The 21,003-nt window shown below is 41.7% G+C and overlaps 1 protein-coding gene across 1 annotated transcript in view; it reads right to left on the minus strand.

Moving 5' to 3' along the window:
• The window catches only part of LOC100645366, a 115,076-nt gene that overhangs the window by 71,368 nt on the left and 22,705 nt on the right, over positions 1-21,003 (minus strand). Inside the window, 38 exon segments of the mRNA XM_048404297.1 lie at positions 316-1,101; positions 2,330-2,464; positions 2,764-3,006; positions 3,096-3,498; positions 3,862-4,130; positions 4,211-4,386; positions 4,476-4,677; positions 5,015-5,659; positions 5,744-5,926; positions 6,021-6,215; positions 6,347-6,602; positions 6,689-7,152; positions 7,238-7,502; positions 7,631-7,892; positions 7,976-8,126; positions 8,266-8,681; positions 8,881-9,262; positions 9,350-9,538; positions 9,776-11,536; positions 11,713-11,961; positions 12,083-12,376; positions 12,704-13,135; positions 13,284-13,535; positions 13,631-13,816; positions 13,995-14,510; positions 14,718-14,951; positions 15,072-15,206; positions 15,295-15,417; positions 15,501-15,738; positions 15,935-16,068; positions 16,234-16,353; positions 16,524-16,769; positions 17,310-17,559; positions 18,061-18,308; positions 18,412-18,528; positions 18,912-19,016; positions 19,570-19,765; positions 20,072-20,127. Of these exon segments, the coding sequence (XP_048260254.1) occupies positions 316-1,101; positions 2,330-2,464; positions 2,764-3,006; positions 3,096-3,498; positions 3,862-4,130; positions 4,211-4,386; positions 4,476-4,677; positions 5,015-5,659; positions 5,744-5,926; positions 6,021-6,215; positions 6,347-6,602; positions 6,689-7,152; positions 7,238-7,502; positions 7,631-7,892; positions 7,976-8,126; positions 8,266-8,681; positions 8,881-9,262; positions 9,350-9,538; positions 9,776-11,536; positions 11,713-11,961; positions 12,083-12,376; positions 12,704-13,135; positions 13,284-13,535; positions 13,631-13,816; positions 13,995-14,510; positions 14,718-14,951; positions 15,072-15,206; positions 15,295-15,417; positions 15,501-15,738; positions 15,935-16,068; positions 16,234-16,353; positions 16,524-16,769; positions 17,310-17,559; positions 18,061-18,308; positions 18,412-18,528; positions 18,912-19,016; positions 19,570-19,765; positions 20,072-20,127 (11,514 nt within the window).

The following is a 21,003-nucleotide window of genomic DNA, read 5'->3' on the forward strand; positions in this document are numbered from 1 at the left end:
ACGATAAGAAACCTGAAAAGTAGCAACTGGTATGTTCAGTGTGAGGCGTATAGTATAATAGTAGTATAGGCGAGTAAGAGTCAGACAGATATTCCAGATATATATATATCGTTGTGAACAAATTCGGTGAAAGAATATAGTAACTGTGTCAGCTATTTATATATATATATATATAATATATCCAAAAGAAGTGGAACGAAGACAGAGCTCTATAGATATAGAATAAATAAAGGAACAGAATACAGAACTGTAGAGCGTGAGAGCGAGAGAATAGAGTAGTAGAGAGAGAGATAGGTGGTGAGAAATGGTGTTTACCTTTCATGCATCCGTATTTAGTGTCTGGCACAAAGCCGGGGGGACAGAACTTGCAGATAGGCTTGTGCTCCTCCACGTAACAGGGGGCATCAGCCGGACAGGTGGAGTTTCTGCATGGGTCCACGCAGCGATAGTTGCGGCACGCCAAGTCTGGAGAGCAGCCACTGTCTCGCAGGCAAATGGAGAGGGAGGGATTGCAGTTTTGTGTGCATATGCAGACGGGACGGTGGTCCAGGACATCGCAGGTTTTATCAGCCGGACACGGCTTTTTCTTTCTCACGTTACACGGATTCTGGCATTTTCCATTAACGCACGCGGCGTTCGACGGACAGTCGAAATCCCTCGTGCATGTCAACGTGTCGGGGGCGCAGGTCAGCTCCCCGACCTCGTTCACGACGAATCCGTATTTGCACACGCACATGGGCCTGTGGTTCCGCACCTGGCATCTCTTATTTACTTCGCAGGTGTATTGTGAACTTAGACACGGATCACGACACTCTCCGGTACGAGAATGACAGGATAGACTCTCTGGACAGTCGCGATCGGACGAGCAACCGATGTTCGGCGTAGGTCTGGGATTCAGCGTTTCGCATTTGGGGTCTGGATGACAGGCCGTGTGAGGCATACCGATATAACACTGAGGGCAGGAACATCGTGGCTTGTGCAGAACCACACGACACAGGGCGTTGATTCCACAGGCACCGCGGAGACCGCACGGGTCCACGCATTGCAGGTTTATGCAGGCTTTTTCATTGGGGCACTCTAGGTCGCTGGTGCATTCGCGCTCTAGATCACCGACAAACCCACGATTTTCACGATTGGTTCATTTTTTTATTGTTGTTCGATTTTTTTGGATTTTTTGGTTTTTTGAGAGAGTCGTAGTGTAGTAGTCGTGGTGTAGAGTCACACGGTGGAGAATCGGTAGGTGATGGTGGTGGTGGTGGTGGGACAGGAAAAAAAAAGAAAAAAGCATTTATAAGAACTGTGAAAAGAAACTTTCTCACAAATAACATAAACCACATGCTTTGTATTCGTAATACGGAAATAAGTAGGGTAGCTTTTGTGAAGAAGTAAAATAGAGAACCGAACTTTTACACTGTTTTATCCGGGACGTAATACGAGACAGGATACCTCTCGTTGTCCAGAGAAACGAATCGATTATATGTATATATATACGTATAAATTGGCAAGCAGCGATATTTACAACACAAGCCCCCACAGAATTCAAAAGAAAATAAGAGGGAAAATAATGTAAAACAGTGGATAAATCCAGCAAAAAAATAACAAGCATGGGTATATGAGAATGTCCCTTTCGCAGTTCCCAATCTGTATCATTAGTCCTAGGTCTAAAAAAATTAATCGGATCATCTGGTGTTTCATTCTCTGTGAAATGTGTACCTTTTTTTCTCTATGTCGGTTGCAATTTAGATATTTGCCGTCTCTCTCTGTCTCTACTTTTTTTTCATTCCATTATCTTTTTTTTTTTTGTTTCTTTTTTATATCATATTTTCGTTAAAGCATTTTTTTCTTGATATAACACGGTTTCCACAAGACAGATTGGATACTGAAATAAACATTCTACATATGAATAGTTATGTGTGAGACATGTGTGAAACGTGTTCCTCCTTTCCTCGGCACATTATGTACAGTATTGCCTAACTGTATAGATATATATGTACAGGTATGTATGTTTCTTGCGCGACCATTTTGTGGGTAAAATCCAGTGTCGTACATCTTTGTATCGTATTTTGTACAATATGTATAGTAGTAAGTACGTTATAATAGAATCGTCTAAAAAACTGGTCCAATCACATCTGTCTCTCGATTGTTAAACGATTCACTGGATTAATACATTCTAATGGTATTACTTCAAGTCCTACTAAAGACGATAATACATGGTTATTCTACGGACCATGTTCCTCTGTTTCGTCAGTATTGCTCGCTAGTCACAAAATGCTGTACATGGAAAATTAATCGATCTGCCCGGTTAAACAGTTAGTAGGCCGTCTCTTACCTGTGGTGCACTCGATATCCGGTGATCCACTGGTACCCGGTGGACATCTGCATACGAATATCGCACCGTCTCGTATGCATTCAGCCCCTTTACCGCAACCATTCGTGCGACAGTCTAAACTCTTCTCTGCGCTACCTGTACTCGTAATAAAAAGTTAGGCACACGTGAAAGTTAAGAAAATAAAGAGAAAAGATCGGTCGATAATGAAATGTTCTTTTGTTTTTCATTGCAATAGATAGTGTGAGAAACAATTTTAATGAAAAGAAAAGAATTCTTTTAGAATTTAAGTTTGACGACTAGTATAAGTGACATTCATAATCATTGCAAACGCTAACTTCTCTAAGTTGTAATAAGAAATCATAACTATGGAACAATGACAATTTATAACTAATAATGAAAAATCGTTACTATCGATCTATTATACAAATACTTACACGCCTGCGTCGGATCTCCGGACGGATAATTAGATGGACAGTAGCACTGTGGTTGATTCTTATAAATCCTGCATGCAGCGTTCGCTCCGCAACGCATATCCTTGCACAGCTCTCCTCCGTCGCAGATGCAAGCTTGATGAGGATCTCCGTGGCATCCAGGATCGCAAGTACACTCGAATCCATTCAGAGTCTCTCTGCACTTCGCATTCACGCCGCACGGTCTCCTTAAGCACTCGTCTCCACCTAAAACGCATCGTACAAAATATTATATTTAGAAAAATCAATTCTACGGAAAAGGAAAAAGAAAAATGTGGAAGATCAATTTCCATTACCTTTCTTACAGTTGATCTTAGGATTTCCGTAGTGTCCAGGTGGACAAGAGCACTGAGCCTTCCTGTTAACTACTCTGCACTGTGCATTGAAGCCGCAGACACCATGTTGCAAGCAAGGATTTGTGCAAACGCCATCCTCGCTGCATCGTTTGTTGGCCTCGCAGTCGTCGTCATGATGGCATTCCAATTGGTAACATTCTTGACTGGGTTCTCCCTGGTATCCTTCTGGGCATAAGCATACTGCTCTGTGATTCGAAACACGACACAGTGCGTTGGTTCCACAGGGAGATCCATTAGCTGAGCACGGATCCTCGCACTGACCACTGACACAGGATAAGGAGGAAGGACAGTCGGAATAAGTGCGGCAACCAATGAGGCATAGTCCTTGGTCGCAAACGTATCCCTGTAAATCAAACAATATATTTATAGTTAATGAGAATTAATTCATTTATGTATGCGCAATTTACTTAAATTGTGTTTAAGGTTTACGAACGCTTGTCTTTAGAATTCATTCATGTCTGTGTTGAAGTTTTACGTGAATCAATATTTAGAGTCTACATTGTGAGGAAAAAACGTCGACTTAATTGGTAATTGATTTAGTAATAGAATTTTGATGCGAATGATCTGTTTCTTTGGGATTCATTCATATTCGTGTTCAAGATTTTATGAAATTATGGGCAAAGAGCATCGAATTAATTCGTAAATAATTCAATAAGAGAATATTATAATTAAAAATAGAGGATCTGAAATTTTCTAAAGACGGTACCTTCGGACAATAGTTGTTAACATCGCACTTGATGCGACACTTTTCGGAGTGACAAACTTCCCCGCAAGAACATTGATCCTGACTATAGCAGCTCTTCGTACAGAAACCAATTTCGTCACACTCGCAAGTGCCATCACAGGGAATCATAGATTTCGCGCAACTGATCAAAGCGTTTCCATAATAATTGGCTGGGCAACTACATTGTGCCACGTGATTTACAACGCGGCAACCGGCACATTCTCCGCAAGCCTTGCCACCCTCACAAGGATCTATACAAAAATAAAAGACAACCAAGATTAATCAAACGTGTTAGATAAGTATCTTTACATTTTAATTGCATTCTACTTACTTTTACACTTATTGTTCACGCAGGACTCGTCGTTGGGACAAGTATTATCGCTACGACATCCGATGTCACACAGCCTATTTTGACAGATCTGATTAGCCACGCAATGATCGTCACTGTTGCAAATGGCCTTGCAAATTCCTCCGTCGCAACGTTCGTCGCTTAGACAATTAGCGTCGCTGCAAGATAATTTCAAATAACATAGTAAATCAACTCGCAAAAAAAAACCAAGAAACAATCACGTCGTTTAAATGCTTAATCGGCTTACCTTCTACACGTGGCGTAACAAGATCTTCCGTAACAAGTCTGACCAGTAACGCATTCCTCTTCGTTGCTACAAGGCAGGAAGGCCTGTTTGCAACCAATTAGAGGATCGCCGACTAATGGTGCCGGACACGAACAATGTTTCTGATGATTTACGACCGCACACTTGGCGTTCACTCCGCAAACATCAGGAAGAGAGCAAGGATCTATGAGATACAGATGAAACTACGTTTACAGTCTAATTCAATCGTGTTAACGACTTTTCTATGGTTTTAATTAGTAGAATTTTTCTATAATTATTACTCGTTAGAATAATTAATTATTATGGTAAGTTCTCTGGCTATGTCCATAGGTTTATTGTGTAATACAGATACTTTCTAAGGCTTTCTTTTTATAAATACCTTTATCTTTGCAAGTATTTTATATGATATTGTGAACTTCAAAACTCTTTCTTTTACGTACCATTTCAATATTTTAATATTTATATACATATTATGGATACGAACGGGAAAAAAAATAAGTTCCACTATCGAAGCTTCTTACCTTGACACTGGTTGTTCAAACAAGCGAAATTCTCCTGGCACTCCACGTCAGCGCGACATCCAATGACACAAACCAATCCCTCGCAAATCTCTCCGCTTCTACAATCTTCGTCTCTTCTACACAACGATTTACAGATTCCCGAAGGGTCACAACGTTCGTTACTCAAACAATTTAAGTCTGTCGAACAGACAGGAGTGCACAGTCCTCCAATGCAAGCTGTTCCTGTCGCACAGTCCCTGTTCGCTTGACAAACGGGTCCAGGCGATCTTAAACAAGCCACTTTTGCAGTTGGATTCGGCATGAAGCCTGCTGGACACGAACAGGTGGCTCGTTGATTAAATACTGTGCATTTAGCGTTTGGCCCGCAAGGAGTGGCTTCGCAAGGATTGATGCATTTGTTCGTGATGCAAGCTTCGTTCGCGTTGCAGTCCTCGTCCGCGCGACAACCAAACGCACACATGTTGTGCAGACAGATGTGACCCAAGAAACAATCGTTGTCGAGTCTGCAGGTGAGAAGGCAATTTCCTTGGATGCATTTTTCGTTGAAGGCGCACTCGTTGTCACTAGTGCAGATTGGAAGACACACGTTGTCGCGACAAGTATTGCCATCGTTACAGTCGTTGGTGTCTCTGCAGGACACAGGTACTGGAAAGGGTGAATATTATAAGATTGTATCATTCACAACGTTTTCCCAAAATTTTCAACGTTTTCACAAAATTTCTCACTTACATCTGACACATTCCACTTCCGAGTTACCGGTGAACCCAGGTGGACAGCTGCATTGTTTAATGTGACTCTTCACGTTGCATTCCGCATTTATTCCGCACGCGGCCTTCACGTTACAAGGATCCAAGCATTGTCCATTGAGACACACATCTGACAGGTTGCATTCTTCGTCCGATTGACAAGATGCTGTAAAAATTTCAAATCACGTTACCCTTAATCCATCGTATAGCATAGAATAAAGAAGCAAACGAACTGCTCTGGCTCGTTAGACGATACTCACGTCGACAGATCCCCTCGTAACAGTAGGTATTGGGCGAACAGTCCACGGCTGACGTGCAAACAACCGGTTTAGGTCGACAGCCTATACTTAGGTTGTTCGGATCACCCTCGTAATCGGACCGGCACTGACAGGCTCCTGCGTGATTAGTGGCCACACAGTCTGCGTTTGGTCCACACTGTGTACGTGAACAGACATCTGCAACATCGAACAAAAAGTTAGAATTACTGGCTAATCATTGCGCAAATTGATTTTTAATCTGTATCTTTGATATTAGGAGATAATTATCAGGAAAGATACTTTTCAATGTTTCAGATTCATAAACCTACCGAAACATTTGGGTACGTTGTTGACGTTTATACATTTTGCAGTCAGTGGGCAGTCTCCGTCCTGCAGACATTCTACCGGTGGCTGACAACCGCTATTATAAGGATCTCCAACCATTCCCTGTTGACAGTGACACCTATAGGACCCTCTAGAATTTTCACACACAGCACCAGGTGCGCAAGGTTGATCCGAACAATAATCTATCAATTGACATGCATGAGTTGGTTCTCCAGTGTAGCCCGGTTGACACGTACAAATCTGAAAAACGATAAATAACATGTATAACACAATTGTCTCTTGTAAAATATCGAACGTGACGCATGATCGAGTAATTAATTAATTACTTGAACGTGTTTCTCTGCTGTGCAAATAGCATTGACGCCACAAGGATTGTGAGCTAAACAAGCGATCCTGCACTTGTGCGCGTCACAAATCTTCTCTCCGCTGCAGTCGTCGTTGACCTCACATTCGATAGATTGGCATCCAATCTTGTCGTCTTTCGCATTTCCGAAGAATCCAGGCTTGCAAGAGCAAACTCCAACGTGATTATCCGCTTTGCATTCGGCGTTGCGTCCACAGAGGAGCAGATCGCAAGCTTTCTGACATTCTGCTTGTCCAATGTTGTTCTTGATGCATCTTTCGTCGTGAGAACAGTCATCGTCGGATATGCAACGTAATTCTTGCACACAGATGTTGTTGTTACAGTATTGGTACTCGGGGCAACTGGAGTTGCTCTTGCAGGTGGGCTGACAGAGACCATTGATGCAAAGCTGGTCGCCGATACAATCCCTCGTGCTTCCACAAAGGGCTGTAAGAATATGAAATTTAGAAAATTTTCAAGAATTCAATACGTTAAATTAAATCTTCTTCGAAATCTATGTTCTTTCATTTACCAGTGCATATTCCTCCATTGCAAGCTGAACCAGTAGCACATTGGGAGTCCGATTTACAATATTGGACAGGTGTACAACCTAAATTAGGATCGCCAGTACCGCCAGGTTGACACGTGCACACTGCACTGTGATTTAAAGAAGAGCAATCTGCTCCTTGTCCACATACGTTTGCAAGAGAACAAGGATCGACGCACTTGTGATTGTAACACGCGTCGGAAGGACTGCAGTCGCTGTGATAGTTGCATTCTAAGTGAATACATTCCGTCTAAAATTCAGAAACAGGAACAAACGATTGAGCAATGAAAGAATAACTACGTGTTCCAGTAATTTAAGCGAACCAACAAAAGTCAACTCTAAATCAAATCATGTTTTCTATTCATAACTTATACTTACTGTCGGATTGCCAGTGGTCTGATCAGGACATCTGCAAAGTGGAACGTGATCATGAACGAAACATTCGGCGTTTCTTCCGCACGAATGACTATCCGGTGATACGTCGCAAGGATTGGTGCATCTATTATCAATGCAAGCAGCTGTATTTGGGCAATCAAGGTCCGTGAAGCAGTCTCCCGGTTGTTTGCAACCAGATTTAAAAGGATCTCCGACCAAACCATGAGGACAGATGCAAGCGTAAGAGCCTTCCGTGTTTTGACAACTATGCAAAATATTGTAATATTTTTATCACAAACTCGATTGAAAACTAAAATGAAGAATATTTGAAATGGTGAGGTAACTTACACCGCAGAGGAATGACAAGGATTCTTCAAACATTCGTCAATGTCTACGCAAATGTCACCCGCTAGCTCGAAACCAGGATAACATTTGCATACTCCAGAATGATCGGACGCTATGCAGTTGCCGTATCCACAGTCCACTTGATTACAAGGACCTGAATAAATGAATTGTCGATAAGTATGAGAGAGAAACTATCACTTTATGTTTGATCAATGAGAAAAGAACGCCGATTACCAAACAGCTCAATAATTAACATACTCCATTTGTAAAATTACTCGTATTACTCTACTTACTGCTGCATTTGTTAGTATCTTGATTGCAGTATTTGTCTATAGAACAATCGTTGTTAGAAAGACATTCCACTTTGAAGCACCCTGAAGAGTCCCCAATGTAACCAGGCTGACATTGACAGGCAGCCGTGTGATCCAAAACGGAGCAAATAGTGTTGAGACCACAGTCAACCAGAGAGCAAGGATCGGTGCAATTATGTTGGACGCAAGCCTGTGAATCGGCACAATCTGCGTGTACGGTGCACTGGTGAGGAATTACACAACCTGTTCCCACAGGATCACCAGCTGTGCCTTGTGGACAGACGCAGCGATAAGATCCATGAAGATTGACGCACTCTGCGCTCGAGTGACACGGTTGATCGTCACACTCGTTGATGTCTAGACAGTGTTCTGGCCCAGCAATGAATCCGTGGCTACATCTAAGGAAGAAAATTTATAATTGTTGACAGGAATTTTACCAAATGATTAAGAATAATTATAAATAAGAATGATAAAAAGTATTTTAGAACAAGTATAAACGATTATGTCTTGAGTTCATAAAAATATTATACAAATTGATTCAATTTTGCACTATTGCCACTATCTTGCCAAAGTAGCCATATTATATTCGATACTTACTTGCATTTGTTGTTGATGCACACCTCGTTCTCGTTGCAACCAACATCAGAAGTGCAACCTACTTCGCAAACTCCATCGATGCACAATTCACCTGGCAAACAATTACTGTCGCCGTAGCACACTTTCATGCATATTCCGTTCTTGCAGCGTTCTCCTTCGGCACAGTTGTCCTGTTCGCTGCATTGACATTGACAGAATCCAGAGACACACAGATGCTGACTGGGGCAGTCTTGAGGACCTTCGCAGATATTCGGCACTCTGACGCAACCTTGTTGAGGTGTGGGATTTCCGTGGAATCCAAGGGGACAGGTGCAAGTGGTAGCGTGATCTGTGCAGCTGCAGATCGCGTTTGGACCGCAAACGTCTTTTCCCTTGCATGGATCTGAACAAAATATTGGAAAATGGTTTGTTATTGACGTCGGATGGTTGAAATCTATCAAAGGGTTAAATTAATTTTTCGCCTCGATACCTTGACACTTGTTGTCGATACAGGATTCCGTCGAAGGACAGTTCTTATTGCTTCGACATCCCAAAATGCACATTCCGTTAACGCAAGCCTGATCAGTCTGACACTGTGTATGAGTAACACAAGGTATCATACACTTACTATCCACACACTTTTCACCAGCAGAGCAGTCGGTAATCGCTCGACAAACAGCTACAACAACCAACATCTTCCTCAATAAAACCAATCACATTTTACACAGTAAATTAATATTATAATTACTAGAAAACTCGTCAAAATTACGAATTTCGTATCTTTTCCAGCAATTTTTTCCTTGCTGATCAAAATTCTAATTTCCTTTGAGAAATGGTTCATATTTTCGAACAGTAGTACACGCGATGCTACAGATCGATAATTCTGGTATTAATTGATCGGAAAGACAAATCTTACCTATACACTGTCCTTCAAGGCAGATGCTCTCCACGCAATCAGCGTCGACGTTGCAATAATTCGTGGCACGAACGCAACCATCCTGCGGGCCCTTCGAAGATGGAATAAATTTATGAATACACTTGCAAGTGGGTTGACCATTGATAATATCGCAAATAGAATTCAGTCCACAGGCGTTTTCACAAGGATTGGCGCATCGATTATTGTGACAAATGGAATGCACAGGACAATCCTTGACACTGGCGCAATATCCTTCCGGTTGACAGCCTTTCACATAAGGATCCCCGACAAAATTCGGTGGACACTGACAAACAGGGTTGCTGGATGGTCCAGGAACACAGAGAGCTGTTTCATGGCAAGGATTCGGATGACAAGCTTCAAGAGGAACGCACTCGACGTCAGGAACAGGATTAGGCTTCAGCCCTGGAGGACACTGACAAATTGCCCTATGATCATCCGCGATGCAAACAGCGTTCACACCGCAAGCATTTTCATCACAGGCATCGTAACAAGTGTGCGTCAATCTATTGCAAAGCTGAGTGGGTGGACAGTCGATGTTATACACGCATGGAACAGCTCGACATCCTTTTACAACGTCATTGGGATCACCAGCGTAGAGGCCAGGTGGACATTCACAATTAGCTACGTGATTATGCACCACACACAAAGCATTTGGACCGCACGAAACGAAATTGCAGACTGGTTGACAGGTCAGAAGACCTTCTTTGGTGCTCCTACAGGTTTGATCCTCTGGACACTCGCTGTCAGTGGAACACTGGTCTTTCCTAGGTATTTGACACCCTTGACGATCGTTTGGATTGCCGATGAAACCAGGCAAACATTCACAGCGACCTCGATGTCTCTCCGCCATGCACTGGGAGTTAATCGCACAGGTGAAACTTTTACAAATAGAGACACACTTTAATACACCAAGAGCGTCTGGCCTACAAGCTTCTGTAGTGTGACAATCATCGTCAGAGATACAATCAGGGACAGATGGTTTTTCGCAGGAGGATAGTATCGGATTCCATTCGTAGCCATCTTGACACTTGCAGGTAGCGTGACCAGGGATTATATCAGGCTCGCACTTCTGGTGAGCACCACAGACTACTTTGCTACATGGATTTACACATTCGCGAACACCACCGTCCAGAAGAATACAGGAAGAGCCTTCAGAACAATCTGAATCGTGTTCACATCTTGGTGTTACCGCTGATTTAAATGGTTCACAGCCTTCTACAAGATTGCTAGGATTTCCCTTGTATCCATCGACGCAGAGACACGAAGACACATGATTCTGGGTGATACACAATGCGTTTGGACCACACTGTAACTTGCTGCACGCGTCTACGCATTTCCTAACACCTTTCCCAACTTGGAAGCAGATCTGTTGAGGTTCGCAATCGAGATCGTTAGAGCAGTGACCGTGAAGATAACAACCTTTAGTCAAGTCGTTGGGGTTGCCACTATAACCAGGTGGACACACGCAAGCTCCATCCTGGCAGACTGATCTGGGTCCGCATTTGACATCGCTACAGCGATTTATGCATTTGCCAGACACGCAGCTGTAGTCGAATGGACAAGGTACCGAGTCACTGCAAGTGCAGCTTGATGGATCGGTGCAAGGACCGACCTGGACCTGTTGGCAACCGATGAAGGGATTGCCGAAGTAACTTTCTTTACAGCGACAGTCGTAGCTGCCGATAGTGTTGATGCATACTGCGTTGCTTCCGCAAGCATTTCCATTACACTCGTTGATATCTGAAGAAATTAATAAAATTTCTCTCCATTATTGTATTATCCTCAAATTTTCTTTAAAAGCTTTTACAAATGGGTATAGCCGATTTAAAATTGGATTGATATTTTTTTAGTTACTATAAAATTCTTGAACTTTCTGTCAAAATTTAAGGAAGGGACTTTGCTTCAATAATACGTACCATGACACTGAATATATGGATTTCCAGCGTATCCAGGCGGACACAAACATTCAACAGCATTCGGTCCAGCATTACAATGTGCATCTTTGCCACACAAAGCAGTGGAGCAGTCAGATTTTTGTTGCACACCACAACCATGATATGGATTTCCACTGGTACCAGGATTGCACACACACTTAGATTCTTGCAACGTATATTCACAGTGAGCGTTAGAGCCACAAGCAGGATCACAGACAGCTGGATTAATCGCTATCAAATTACGAAAAATATATCCATTAAATTGAGAAACTTAAGAAAAGTGGAATTGATCGATATGCTCTCTGATGAGAGGCTCGATCAATCTTTGATCGTCATTTCGTCTAACACTTACGTGGCATACAGAGGAGATCCGGATTTCCAATGAAATAAGGATTGCACACGCATTTATTCGTCGCTGGATCACAAGATGCACCAACCCCGCAGACTATGCCTTCGCATCGACGTTTACACCTTCCACTTATGCACACGCTTGGTTCTGCGCAGGGAACTTCTGGAGAACAAACGTCCGGTTGACACTGACCACCAGGGAACGGATTCCCCATGAAACCTTCGATACATTTGCACGTTGGTCCACTATAACTCACGATACACTGTGCTCCAGAGCCACACACGAAACCATCGCACTCTGTAAAACCATTTATTACAATTCTTTTTTGGTATATTAAAACAATCATGTAAAATATCGCAATTATTTAACGCTGACGTTAAGACCTTCCTCAGTCTCAATTCTCTCTGAATGAACCGAAGAAAGTACTAATTATGTATACTAACTACTAATAGAAGTCTCAAAATATTTAGCGCAGTAATTAAAGGTTCACTCAACCATCTCGTCCCAATGAATCAAAAAGATTGTGCTTTAAGACAAATTACGGATAGTAAGAAACGCGATTGTATGAGAAATCACTTAAAAAACATAGCGCGCTAAAAGATTACATAAAGATATAATACTCACGTGAAACACATTCGTTGTTCTTGCCTTCCACAAATCCAATTACACATCGACACCATGCAGCATGTTTATCAGGCTCGCAGTATGCGTTTGGTCCACAAGGTATATTGTCACAAGGATTCACGCATCTTCCATTGACACAAGCAAAGATATTGTCGCAATCGTCGTTAGAAGAACATTCGTTCTTAGTCACAGCGACTCTAGTACAACCACCGCCGTAAGGATCGCCCACTGTTCCCTTTGGACACTCGCAAATGTGATCACCCTTGGTGTTAATACAGTAGGCACCGTGACCACAGGGATTATTAGCACACTCGTTCACGTCCACACAACCGTGTTGAGGATCACCTTCGTAACCAGCCTCGCACATACATCTCGGTGGATCGCTTGGTGTACATTTTGCGTTTATACCGCATGGGAACCGGTCACAAGGATCTGGAAATTAAAAAGAGAGCATGTATGTGTCCTAGGTAGAGATGTATTTAAGAAATATATGAAAAATGTGTGAACATCAGTGTAAAATGATTCTCACGAATTTCGCGAATCAGATATTGAGCATAGTGTTTCATATGGAGACGCTTACTCTTGCAAAGGTTTCCATCGAGAGGATCCGTGTAAAATGGCGGTGGACAAACACATTCACCAGGCTGCACGCATTTCTCATTGGCTTTACACTCGTTGTCGCTTGTGCATCTTTTCTGAGCCGGAGAACACAGACCGTTGTATGGGTCTCCGCCATAACCGTGTGGACAAACACATTGATGAGATCCTGGCAGGTTTACGCATTCTGCTCCGTAGCCACATACTTGGTGTCCAACGATACACTCGTTTATATCTGTAAGTGAATGTTATTGTATCGTTCGTTTCGATTATGTTGATAATCTAAATGAAGTTGAACGGTCGAAAAAGAATGAAGATTTTGATATAAACCTTCGCAAGAACCATCAGCCTTGGTAGTGTAACCCTTGGGACAAGCGCAGTAGCTGACTCCTCCAGCAATGGTGATACATTCTGCACCACTGGGACATTTTTCTCCCTTGGAACATCCGGCCAACATACATTTCCCATTGACGATCTTATACGGAGGCTGGCATTGACACTCGATACTGTTGCATTCTGTAATTAAATAGTCAAATGATTACGCTGGGTTTCATATTCTTCTAACACAGGAATTATTTCGAATCGTGACGATTTGAAATAGATATGCAATCTGCAGTGGATTTAAGTACACATTGTAAACTGATCATTCTAGCGTTAATAAATCTTGCAAATGTTAAAAACAAAAGTTCGTTACCTTCGCAAAGGGAGAACGGATTTCCATTAAATCCAGGCGGGCACTGGCACTCGTAGCTTCCAGGTAAATTCTTACAAATGGCGTTAACACCGCAGGCAGGTTTATCTCTGAGTTCCATACATTCGTTGATGTCTCTACATTTACCAGATTCATGATCCCTAGTATATCCTCTCTGACAAATACAAACGCTGCTCCCCACAAATTCATCCTTGATGCACTGTTCTCCGGCAGGACACGGAGTACTTGGTCCGCATACATGAGGAGCCTTCGATTCTTGACAACCACCACTGTAAGGATCACCCGTGGTGCCACTGGGACATTGACAGGAAAAGGATCCTGGCTCGTTATTACAGATCGCTCCTTGAGGACACGGATTAATGGCGCATTCGTCAATGTCTCTGCAACCGCCCTTCACTCCTGGCTTTCCTGTGTAACCACTGCGACACAAACACGTGGCCACGTCGTTTGACAGCATACAGTGGGCGTTTGGTCCGCAAGATAAGTCTTCGCACGGATCTGATTTTATGAAAACAGTTATTCAAAAAATATTAGAATTCTTTGTGAAAACTGTAGTAAAAGATTCCGTAAAATAAGATAGCGTAAAATATTCTATACAGTTTCCTGATGTCAGGTCTGGTTTGATAACTAGAATATTATTTTTAAACTTAAATTGAGAGAAAAATTCTATAACGATTCGATGTTTCGACTAGAAAATTCACTCACGTCTACAGTCGTTTCCGACGTTGGGTTCTGGGCACAGGCAACGTTTCTGTGGATCACAAATGGCGTTTCCGGGGCAATCACCATCGACTTCGCAGGTAACTATGCCCACACACTTGATGTAAGGATCAGGATCTGGAATGGTCCCTTCTGGACAGGTGCACGAATAAGATCCCTCGGTGTTGGTGCATGTGGCCCCGTGACCACAGGCATCTGGTCTGCCACATTCGTCTATGTCTATTTTAAATCAAAAATAAAACATCAGTGCTAATACAGACATCTTAATAATATAATGACATAAACATAGTAAATTTTTATTGTCTCGAATTTTCAAAAGTATCAAATTTTATAGTATACCCATGCATTGTTTGAAGGCGTTCCCAGAAAATCCAGGTTTGCACTGACAACTAAATCCACCCAGAGTATTGGTACAGATGGCATTTTTACCGCAACGTCCCGAAGGACCATTTATCGCGTCACATTCGTTTATATCTAATTTAAAGAGAATTCAAATATTATTTATTATCCATCAAAATGCTAAAATATTAATCATTTTTTAACAACATTTCAAAACATTTACCAACACATCCAGCTGCAATGTCATTCGGATTAAAAGTCCAACCATCCTCGCAGATACAATAAGCTTCGTGACCATCTGCCTTGCAGTACGCATGATCTCCACAAGTTACTTCGTCACACGGTGCTATAAAATGTAAAATCGTATTTATAGATGTCTCTCTGTAATTAACGTTATTCTTTCATCACGATTATTCGAAATTTATTTACCTTTACAAGGTATATGTGGCGGAGTTCCAACGAAGCCAGATTCGCATTCGCAGTGATAACTGCCCCTAGTGTTGCTGCAAATCGATGCAGGTCCACAAGGGTTCGAAAGACATTCGTCAACGTCCACACATTCGGCTCCAATAGCTTTAAATCCGTCCTTGCAGAAGCACTGACCTTCGATACACTCGGCGTTGTTCACACAGTCGAAGTTTGATTTGCAAAGTGTTGTCACGTCGGTCTGGACATTTTGTAATTTCACAATGGATGAATAGAGAGAAAAACAAAAATGGTAAAGTAGTTAAATATAATATAGATTATGTGATTCCATGAAATTTTAGTGGGGAAAAAAATGGTTAAAAATAATGAACATTTTCCAATCTCAGAAAAATTTGCCAAAGAAACATAGTAAAGTAAGAAAAAATTAATGTAATTACCTGTTCACAAGCGACTGTCGGATTGGGATTGGCACTATATCCCGGTGGACAGACGCAATTGTAACCAGGTTCCGTGTTCTTGCAAATCGCATACCTTCCACAAGGGTTCTCTAATGCTGTGCATTCGTCGATATCTGAGAAACAGAGAAACAATCTCGAAGTTCAACGGATAGAAGAGAAGAATTAACGTTGAAGAAAATATAATAATATCTTGTTGCGTTGTACCGTTTTAAAGTCTCAAATTTAACAAGCAATTAGTGTAATTAATTCATGGAAAAACTATAATCTCAGTTGCTAACCGCTGCATCCCTTAAACGGATCCCCAGTGTAGTCCGCCTTGCAACTGCATACGAAACTGCCGATCGTGTCGCTGCATTCAGCATTTTCGCCGCAAGGATTTCTCTCGCATTCGTTCACGTCTGTTAATCAACACGGTTAATCAGGCACTGAGCATTAATTTTATCATTTTGTTATTGTGGGATTGGGCGATGAAAAATTATATCTGGGGATTGCCAGTGACAGAATGAGACTAAAATGTTACTTTTCTCTTTTTTAATATTGTAATAAGATGAGTTAGGTGATGACTGACTTTCGCATAATGTTAGTCCTTGACCGATGAAGCCTTGGGGGCAGATGCACTTATACGATCCTGGTACGTTGATGCATCTTGCGTTCTCCGCGCATGCATCCAACCGGCTGCACTCGTTCACATCGATGCAACCATGCGTTTCATCCATTTGATAGCCTGCCTGACATCTGCACTCGAAACTACCCTCTGTGTTCACGCACTCAGCATCCGAGCCGCACGGTGTACCCTCCTCGCATTCGTTTATATCTATTAGCGATGGTTAGTCAATATTTATTTACTACGTGTTTCAATTAATCTATTTATGGTTTATTAATCGTGTTATCTAATAAATCTATGTTAAGATTCTTATTTTGTTAATATCATCGAAAATAACGCTATTAACGAGGATCGTACGTCTCCGCGGATGAACGAATAGGCGACTATATAATATTTTACAATTTATCTTTGTCTTTCTCGCTCGCCGTTATAAAATTCTATAGGGTGGTTTGGTAAGTAAAATTTAAACATTAGGTGAACATTCAATTTCTCGAGTAACGTAATAAAAAGATATCTCGAATAATTAGGAAGCTCAGATTGTTATTTAAATTAATATATTTAATTAATATATTTAATGCATCGATCTTCTTCGTTGTTTTCCAAACTTACCATTATCAGGTTTTTTGAGCTAATCTATGTAATCTACAAACTAATATGTACGTAATAATATTGAAGTATTCGATAGAAATTCAGCTGGGCTCGTAAGTTAGTAAGAAAATGTTTCGGATAATTAGAAATCGAGTTACCCACCGTGACAGCCTACCCAAGGATCGCCGCTCATTCCTTCCGGGCAAGAGCAGCGGAAACTGCCATGCACGTTTGTGCACTGAGCTGAACGACCGCAAGGACTGCGCAGACATTCGTCGACGTCCACGCATTCTTCTTCAGGATCGCCGTTATATCCCTCGGGACATTCGCATTTGTGGGCGCCCGGAAGATTGACGCACAAGGCACCCCTTCCGCAAGCACCCGCGTAATCGCATTCGTTGATATCGATACACTGCACAAAATTAATATTCTCTTGTACCATATGCAAACACCCAATGATTTTATCTTTATTTCCCCCAAAGTGCTTTCGGTATACATATACAGTGTGAGAGTCAAAAGAAAGTATACACCTTACACAATGAGGTTCGTACAATATCATTTTACCTACAGGCTTGTTTATATTTTTTATTATTAATTCGTATTCCTATATACTTCGTATATATCAATAGTCGTCGAAGTATTACGATACCTTCTGACTACTACTGGACGTAAATATTCCTGATCTATCCATACCTTGTTCCATAGTAAATGTTCATTGCTGTTCATTTCATTTATCGTTTCATTTTCCTATTGTATCTGTTTAACGATGTTCCCAATGGCATACGCTCGTATGACATTTCTTTCTGATTCTTCTCTTTCCTTTTTTTTTTTTTTTTTTATCCCATAGAATACACTGACAACGTATAGGTGGAAAGAATTGGGACACCCTGTGTATGCATATATAAATACTTACAGTTTCGTAGGGGTCTCCCGTGAACCCAGGTTGACAGGCACAAGTGTAGTTCCCCGGAATATTGTTGCAGACCGTATTATCACCACACGCTCCAGATATCGCGCACTCGTTCACATCCTCGCAATGCACCTCGCCGTCGCCGATGTAGCCAGGTTTGCATTTGCATAGGAAATGCGATGGGAGATTGCAACATTCGGCGTTTTCCACGCATCTCGCAGCAAGTACCGGGTTATCACACTCGTTGATATCTGTAGACACGCGTCCAAGCAAACGATCTCGTATAACGTTATAAGAAATCAATGGAGCAGAATGATAGAGTGCGAGAAAGAATGATCAGACACGCGTACGTACCTTCGCAATGGAAACCATCGCCTTGATAACCAGGAAAACAGGAACATTGGAAACTACCAAGAGTATTCGTGCAATGCGCGAATATATCACAGGGACGGTATTTGCACTCGTTCTCGTCTGCAACATGTGTTTACATCTCCATAAAATATGACCAATACGGATTGAAAAACTTAGTAAAGGTGCGGTTTAAATTTCAACTGTCTGGTGGTAACATGGCAAATTATCGAAAGTAGATACTTCGGTCTTTTTCTCATTTATTCAAATCGACTGATTTATTTACTTTCTAAATACTCAGTGGCTTTCAGCAATTTCAAAATATTTCCAATTAATAAGTTATTCTTTGAGAGCTATTTTATTTTTTAATTTCTAATTTTCCAACGTACTTTAATACAGAATAACGTTTCTAAAATTTAACCAAACGACTTGAGCTTTCCGACAAGTTAGAGGAATTACTTGGTTAGATTATTTACGAGTAAAAGATTAGTTTCAAGAGTTTTTACCTGGCACCTGGCAATTGCAACCACCAAAACCGTCGTTGCAATGGCACACGGAGTCCAAGCAGACGCCATTCAGACACCTGGTGCCGTCCTCCTTGGTACAATCGTCTATCTCAAACAGAAAGGTGTAAATCAATTACCGATTCATCGTGGATATACAATCCCTTAGTCATCCTATGAGAAAACAGCATCGGGTAAAAATCATGTCGATTACTATGAGTAATTCGTTTCCCTTACGTAACGCGTTCATCATCCATCCGTTCGTGATCGTCGAGGCAAAACGCTTGCGTTTAACGCGCGTGCAAACGCCAGCGGAATAACAATAATAAAAATGAATGTCACCGATTAATCGACGGCGGAAGACAAGCTCGATGAAGGAGAAACGTGATGACAAGTTCGCGACTCCTCGTAATTGCTATGACGAGGCGGCGTTACGCGCGAGGCGCAAGTATGTTTGCGGTTTCACGCGAGGATCGCCTTGCTGGCGTAATCGGTGCCGAGAACAACAGAATGACGTAAAGGAACAGTGAAGATCGTAACGGTAGCGCGATCGCGTCGTGGAACAGGTAAAGCCTTTCTTTTCCTGTTAAGATCTGGTCAGACAACTATTTTTCCGCGTTGTTTTCCTTGGATGTAGCAAAGATACTGTGTAACACGTTACCTGTGCATTTTAATCTCTCGCGTTGCTCGTCCGTCCCTTGGTAACAGTCGACGTTGTTGTCGCACAGTTTGGAGAGTTCCAGTAGCTGTAGGATGTCCGTCGATTCGTTTACCTGACAGCCGAAGTAGCCGTCTTCGAGGTTCAGGAAGAACACTTCTCTCCTTAGTCCGTGGCCGAGTCCTCTCAGAGATTCGGCCTAGAAGATATTACAGATGCTGTTTAGAATATTGCCTTGCGTACGGTCGAACATTTGAAATCACTTTTCTAGTTGCATTTATGAATTTTATGCGTATTTTACGCTTCAAAAATCTTAATCTACACACTTTCTTTCATGCGCCGCCGCTGATACACACAATCGCGCAAAAACAATGTAGAACGTGTTAAACGCTCGCACGTGTAACCATTAAAGATAAGAAAATAACAGATTAATTAAAATTCCAAGGAAAATAATGCTCTTAATTAGAAATACTTTCAACGAAATAAAATCGCTGGTTCTACTTACTGGACATAGGAATAGAAGTATCCACGCCACCAACGGCCAAAGATGTTTCATCTTGGCTGAAATGGAAACCAATTAATTCACATCTGTCAACACATTAATTTCTACCTAACAAAGTTTTTATGAAAAATTATATCCCACAGAATTCTATCATTTCTCGTGAAATGAACCGCAATAGAATTCGAGCACGATTCGTTCTCACGATAACTCGTGGTCAAACAAACACAACCCTTTTGTACTTTTTTAACGATTTCCTGGATTACGTTCGTCCAATTGTTGATCTTACGACATCATGTTCCAACGTCAGTTTCACTCGAAAAACAATCCTTCGCGCAACAACGAAACATTATTATTAAGATCGCTGATGCATAACGAAGGAGCAAAAACTCAACGAACAGAAATATTAAGTTTCTGACGATGAACAAACGAAAAATGCAGGCTCGACGTGCAACATGAAGAAACTAGTCGATGCTATTTACCGAGGGAACCGACACGAGAACACCTGTTCCAGCCGTATATCGGCATTCGCGACCCCCTCACGAATAAACCCGAACCTAACTATATCGATTTACGTTAGCCCTGGCTCTGAAAACCTAATTTCCTGGTTACGTGGTGTTTTGAAATTTAAGAAACCCGTTTTTGAGCCGCTAGGTGCAAGGATATCTCGCAGCAATCTGTTATACAACAGCGAGATATCAGGATAAAGGAAATCAGTGAAAGAATATTTTATTCCCTCGTAGTTTTTAAAATTCAACATAAATTATGTTAAAAAGAAAGGTAGTGTGAGAAGATTTTTAAATGAAAGAAACTTGGCCGATACACACGTTGGGAACACAATGCTCATATAGAGCAGATGATTGTAGGTTAATTGGTTTTCTTCGTGACTAAAGATCGTCAGGTTTTGCTCCGTATCTAATTATAGGCATGCAAGGAAC

This window comes from Bombus terrestris, chromosome 3 (genome assembly GCF_910591885.1).
Source record: "Bombus terrestris chromosome 3, iyBomTerr1.2, whole genome shotgun sequence".
In the NCBI taxonomy this organism is placed as follows: Eukaryota; Metazoa; Arthropoda; class Insecta; order Hymenoptera; family Apidae; genus Bombus; species Bombus terrestris.